The following is a 6,958-nucleotide window of genomic DNA, read 5'->3' as shown; positions in this document are numbered from 1 at the left end:
CAGAGATGGGGAGAACATGCCAACTCCACATAGAAAGGCCTGGGATGACCAAGGTTCGAACTCTGAACCTGTTGTGAGGCAACAGTGCTAACCACTGCACCACCGTGCCAACCTTTTTCAATTTTATTTAATGGTTATTGGTTTTGGAACAGATTGGATGGTGTTTACGAGAAAGATTTGCCCTCTGCTGTGATCACATGTCCCAGATATGTCACTTGTGTTGAGCAACTCGAAATTCTGGATTATAATAATAATAATATTCATTGCATGTTTGATACAAACCTTCTTTTACATCACTTTTTGTATTAAACTGCCTTGTCTCTTCTCTCCTGGGCTCATTTTAACTTTGCGATGTTAGTGAAATGGCTCTAGCAGTCCTTGTGATAGCCAGTGTGAGCTGACATAGCAGCAGAGTTTCCAACTTGTATCTTCACACTGCCCCTTCAGCAACAAGACCCTCTTTTTCATGATATTTCTATAGAAACCCGTCCTGTGTCTCTAAAAGGAATGTTGGGTCCATTTGTCTTTGCATGCACGCAGCACCCTGTTTCATTTATAGATGACTCCCAGTGTTTCCCATACGTTCATTTATTTGTGGCGGCCTGCCACAATCTCAATGCTGACTGCCACAGATTGATTTTTTTTTTTTTTACTAAGCCTATTTAGAATCGTATTTGATTGCAGAGCACCATAGCGCATTCGTGCAGCTCGCCCGTCCCTCTCTCGCTCTCTCTCCCTCGTGGAACACCGCTGCACAAATCTGTCCAACACAACGCTGTCAGTGTCGGAGACCCAGCTTTAAAGAAGTTATTAGTCAGCATGCAAGGAGCCTAGCTAATAAGGACAGCTAAGTTAATGTTAGAATGCAGCTGGATTTTCGAGGCTAGCACGCTGTGTATATAGCTGGTAGTCAACACCGCCACAGTTACACTGTCATTCTGTGGGAAACACTGACTCCTCCACCATCACTCCAACCAGGATGGTGAGAAACTTTGGTCTCATGATTGATGACCTGCTGTCCTTTTCAGACCATGTTGCTGCTGTCTCTTGGTCGTGCCGCTTTGCTCTATACAACATAAGAAAAATCAGGCCCTACCTCACTCAGTACCCACTGATGCCATACGTGCTATTAGCTCTTACTAGTATTTATTGCTGCCCTTACTAACTAGGTATTGTCAGTTGTAGATCTCATGCTGTATTGATGCTCTTGATTCTTGTATGTTGTTCCTCAATCTTAAGTCGCTTTGGATTAAAGCGTCTGCCTAATGAATAACTGTAAATGTAGATGTGATGCTAGCAAACATCTTTAACAAAAAGATGGACAGGTGAAGTTCCCAAGCAATACAATAGAACTAAATTTTGGGATTTCATATATATTACGCGAATATTTCATGAAAACTTTTAGGGGACAAATTTATGATAGAAGATTTGTTGAAAACTGTAGAAGTTGTTATCCAAAAACTGGGTCCTCCCTCGATGGTGATGGTCTAAATACATGAAAGCTCTTTTATTCACCCCATAGGGGCCTGAGTTCCTTGAATCCTTCCATTTCCAGTCAGCAGGCTTAGCTGAAAGCACATGAGCACACGCCTCTTCAAACAGCTCAGATAGTAATGGAGAAGAGGAAAAGGCAAAAAGCCTCCCCTTTTCTTTCAATTTCCCAACTGTCCTCATTTTACAGTTTCAAAATGTTCACCCCCGCCTGTGTGAAAACAATAGAAAACACATTTAGAAATCACACAAATAAAACAATGAGCCTCTTGTGCAACCCATTCCAAATAGGTACTGTGACCTTGAAGATCTGGGTTCCATTGTTGAGTCCTTGTTGAGTCCAACATGACATTTATAGATAGATGTTGGGCGTGTCACTGGACAGCTGGGCTTGTGTTGGAGGTAGACATGGAGGGAGGGAGAGAGGGGAGAAAAAGAGTATTTATGCAGGTGCAGATCTGATGATATGTACTTACAGCGATGGCTTTCTACAAAGTGATCTGTGTGGCGACTCTGCTGACTCTCCTGACACAAGGTAAGAACCCTCCTCACTGATTTAGTACAAAATAATGACTTTTAATTTGAAAACATGTATTTTTTCCAAATGGTATACTAATTGTGAAAAACATTGCAATAACCTCTACGTGTAGTTTTTTTAACTTCATGCACAGTCTCTTTTGTCTATTAAAGTTTGTGTTTATTGCAAAACGTTGTTTAATGTGATTCTAATTTAGTTTCACCCCACAGTAACATTTATGAAGTTACAGTAAATCTATGCATCCTGTTGCACACCTGTGATTTGTGCTTCTGATTGACAAGATATCATGAAACAGACACAAAATCTTCCACTTGCAGAACATTCTTAAATAAATATTAAAAAGTTTTAAGTTGATCCAGATTTTAGATCTTTCATTAAGTGGTAAGCCCCATCTTCAAGACCCGCTGAAGTCTATAAGATTGTTCCTGATTGGTGTGAATGCTGGAATAATATTCTTCTACACAAGTCTAGAGTACCATCATGTGTTGGATTTTACAATCAGAATGTGTTACCTAGAATGTTGTATTTGCAAAGTACAGAAGTCGTAGAGGAAGTTATTAGAAGCCTGGATAGTGCTGTCAAAATCCTGAAATGTAACTACAAACACCTGAGTGCAGGGGAGGTGTCCTCTGTGATGCTGTACAATAACCTCACGAATCAGGACAACCGCATTCCTTTTCAACAGAGATGCAAGATATAATGGTAAATAAGACAGGAGAGCACTGCAATAATTATCAACAACACCAGGTCATGGAAACTGGCCAGCTACAGCGCACATGCAGTGTGATACCTACAATCAAACAGGTGCTCAGCGGCAACCTGACCCCAAAATGATAAAACATAACCCATACAATTAGACTTAACCAAATCTCTTGAAAAAACACTTGTACTCCCCTGTTTGAATTGCATTTGACGAGCTTTACGTTGAGCAAAATCTTCTACAATGTCATTAGTAAAAAATCCAATAGATTCTAGTTTGGGAGCTATGCGACCCTCTCCTCCTGTTCCCTCTCCTCCTTTCTCTTTCTGCAACAATTTTTATGTTTATATTTGATCAAATAGAACCTTAAGATTGGGAAACAATACACCTATAGAGACTCTGTGACCACAGCTTGGCCAAAGAGCCCTGATGACACAGGCAGACCTGGCTGCCCAGAGATGACAGGCTGTGTTAGCTCTGTCCACAGACACAGGTGGAGACAGACCGTGTCGGCTCAGATCATGAGCAAGGCCCTGACCTCCTACCTGCTCCCTGGGTGCTGCACTACGTCTGCCCAGTGCTCCTAATTACAATGAGTTACATGCAGAAAACAAATTCTGCATGCGTTGCACTGTGTCTAATTCTGACAACTAAAGTTGATTATATTATAGAAAATACTCCACATTTGTAATACATTATAGGTAGTATTCCCATTCATACTAATTAAATCATTACACACATTAGCAATATGAGGTTTATTGTAATTCTAAATAAAATTGACATGGAAACAGTCCTTTAGCTACTTCTTCATGCAAATTAAAGCCAGCAATGCAGTTTAGTATCATCTTTTCAACAATCCTTAAAATATTCTACATCTTTCATACATTTGTATTATTTGTATATACTTTTCAAGCCAGAAATCCAGTTTAGCACAAGCTAAGTAGTTAAGTTCAATGGTACTTAATTGGACCGTTAAAGGCACTGAATTTCTTTTAACACAGACATGTAATTCTGCAACTTAAAGCCACCTTAAAAAAGAAACTCTCTTATTCTTTTCAGTCTGTTTTTTGAAAGCATGCAAACTAAGGAATATTGTGGATTTAATTTAAGACATGTATGAGAACTTTTTTTATTCAGGGACATGTATTTTTCAATTATTTTATTTTTGAGACAATCATTGTGTTTGAATGATTTTAGTAAGAAATGTTAAGAGTGATGACAAACATCCTGACATAAATATCACATCAATATATCAAAAACATCAGTAAATATAAACACAATTTCTGTATCAAATATTGTTTGTTTTGTGTTTTCAGAGTCTCACTCACAACTGAATGGTAAGTCAAAGTTTCTACTCACTTTTTTACTTCCTGTCTGTCACTGGAACGTTTTAGACATGTTTCTATTCTTCTTATTTCCCACTTTGTCTTTGTCTCTCTCCTCAGTGTGTGGTCTGCCAACACTCAACACCAGGATTGTCGGAGGAGATGTGGCCCTGCAGGCAGCTGGCCCTGGCAGGCCAGTCTGCGAACCTCAGAGCCCCACATCTGTGGAGGATCCCTCATTAACAATCAGTGGGTGCTGACTGCTGCTCAATGCTGCACCAGGTAAGCAGTAAGGGTAGGGCAATGATTTAGCTTTTTTTAGCTTTGTGAACTGGTTACTTGTGAAACAATCTGGTCATAAACGTCTCCAAGTCCATTCTCACATCACATGTTGCTTATCGGACTGTAAACATGGGGTGCAGCTCAAGTCTGTTGTTTGTCTTTTCTTTTTTTTTACTGATCAACACGCCCCTTTATCGTATAGCCGTTATTGATTGGACAGCTGATCGTACTGATATGATTCATTGCAACACTGTTTTCATGAAGACAAATAGTCCTGATTAAACTCAAGTGTATCACTGCCAAGTTTTATTTGTGATTCGTTTAATGATTTGCCGTCTTGTTAAAATATTTTCGCTGTCAGTCTGAACAATAAAAGCAGAACAAACAACTTTCTTCATTTATTAGAAAGATTTTTCTTTTCTGTTATTTCCCCAATTAACTTAACGTATTATCAAGACAATTAAAGTCAGAGAGAGTCAGTCAGCAAGAAACACTTTCTACATCATTTAGCGTCATTTCCATTCAGTCATGTGTAAGGCAGATCATTCCTGAGAGTTTAGTCCAAATATAGACGACAATAAATCTAGAATTAAAGACTCAGAAGAAGCAAACACAGGAGGGGAAAAACCTGTTGATGTTACAGATGTTTTTCGGTCCAGAAAAGTTCTGTTGGTCTCCACCTAAACAGATGCAAAGAACATGGACTACATGTGCAGACTGGAGTACTAATCAAGAATTTGAGGGAACAACTTATGGAATTAGTATTTTAATTAATGGAATTTATATTATTACGAAACAAATTACTAACTTGTGAGTATTTGAATCTCCCTGTTTTAACATCTAACAAGCTCCATACAAACTAGATGGACTAGTGTCTGCTGAAATGTTCTTGACTACAGTTCTGCTTTTCATGTCTTTGCACTGTTTTTTTCTCTTCTGATAACTCAGACAAGGCGTAGGCACGAGAACTCTGACTGTGGTTCTGGGTCTCCAGAGTCTACAGGGAACAAACCCCAATCAAGTGTCTCGGGCAGTATCACAGATCATCATTCATCCCAACTTTAACCCTGGAACTTTTGAAAACGACATCTGCCTCCTGAAGCTCTCCTCACCGGTGGGTTTCAACGCCTACGTCCAGCCCGTCTGCCTGGCAGCCACAGGCAGCACCTTCTACAAGGGCACTGTCTCCTGGGCCACCGGCTGGGGCAATGTTGGAACTGGAGGTGGGTCAGAAAACCTGGATTACATTTATTTTCAGAGATAGTGTAAATACAGTGGTGTCAACAACTGTGTTTTTCAGTGCAAAAATGCAGTCCCCCCTTTACCCAGGGGAGAAACAAATCATTCCTGTTACTGTGTGCAGGGATCCTTTTATCATGATTTGTCTGTGACATTAACTGGAGGAACTGGAGGTTGTCTGGAGGTGGGTCAAAAAGGACCTGGATTACATTTGTTTTCAAAAATGATCTAATTACAATAGTGGCAATAACTATGTTGTCTCAGAATTCATTGAGTGCTAAGCAGGTTTGAGCCCAAACAAACAACACTGGAGAGCTGATATCAGTTTGCAATGTCAAACAAAATGATCTAATTACAATAGTGGCAATAACTATGTTGTCTCAGAATTCATTGAGTGCTAAGCAGGTTTGAGCCCAAACAAACAACACTGGAGAGCTGATATCAGTTTGCAATGTCAAACAAAGGTTATAATCTGTCACACAAATCTAAATCCAAATAAAACTGGTAAATGCAACCACACAGAGACAAGCAGAACTCTCAACATACTACAGTGACCGGACAGGAACTGAACAGAACTAAAAAACATTTATTCAAGAGCAAACAAGCATTGTGGGGCACAACCAGCTGGCACACATCAGGTAATCAGGATAAGGGAGACCCCCCACCCCCCCACACACACACATAGGCAGGGAGATACAGATGTCACACATATGAGCCACAGGGCCTGGACTACAAAACACGGCAACTGGCTTATCAAGGTAACTTTATGAGTACTTTGTGACGTGAGGTGTAACTTCCAGATTAACCCGTACTACGAAAGGTGGAGAGGTTTTACCTGAGGTCTGCTGCCATGACAATTTATGTTGAATCTCTAAGCTTCTCAGAACAGGTTATCTTTGTGGTTAACGTGGAGTTGCCCTATTTATGTGGACTAAACTCCACGTTAGTAGTGTTAATGATAATTATTCATACACACCACTTAATAAAATATTTTTAGATATTCAGTGTGAGACAGGAAATATTTGTAAAAAACCTACACATCATGCATCAAATATGTGGTATTCAAAATAAAAAAGTACTTTCTTCTAGATAGATAAACTTTATTGTCATTTCACCTGGTATTTCAATACGCAGAGAAACGAAAAGTTGTTTCTCATCAGCTACTTTTGTAGTGCAAAAGGACAATAAGAAATAAATAACACAGTTAAAATAACCTAAAAACACATTCCTAAAAATAGGAGACCTTGTCTTTAGGATAAATTTACATAAAATACTACATTTTTGTCTTGAGTGTTATACTGAATGACATTCAACTAGGGTACTTTCATATCAATCAGAATAAAAATTTATTACTTGCTTTAGTTTTGATTATAACTCATATAA

The 6,958-nt window shown here is 39.2% G+C and overlaps 1 protein-coding gene across 1 annotated transcript; it reads left to right on the top strand.

The window, feature by feature from the left end:
• The first annotated feature begins 1,853 nt into the window (after positions 1 to 1,853).
• LOC119918247 (prostasin-like) lies at positions 1,854 to 5,615 on the top strand. The gene is made up of 4 exons (XM_038738886.1): positions 1,854 to 2,026; positions 4,046 to 4,066; positions 4,175 to 4,336; positions 5,285 to 5,615. Exons 1-4 carry the CDS (start codon positions 1,854 to 1,856, stop codon positions 5,598 to 5,600), a joined length of 672 nt encoding a protein of 223 aa, XP_038594814.1. The 3' UTR covers positions 5,601 to 5,615.
• Positions 5,616 to 6,958: the final 1,343 nt, after the last annotated feature.

Source organism: Micropterus salmoides, unplaced genomic scaffold (genome assembly GCF_014851395.1).
Source record: "Micropterus salmoides isolate LMB-PRFRI ecotype aquatic unplaced genomic scaffold, ASM1485139v1 Ms_hic_scaffold_10, whole genome shotgun sequence".
NCBI classification, from domain to species: Eukaryota; Metazoa; Chordata; class Actinopteri; order Centrarchiformes; family Centrarchidae; genus Micropterus; species Micropterus salmoides.
The sequence above is the reverse complement of the archived record's forward strand: the minus strand, read 5'-3'. Positions and strand labels throughout refer to the sequence as shown.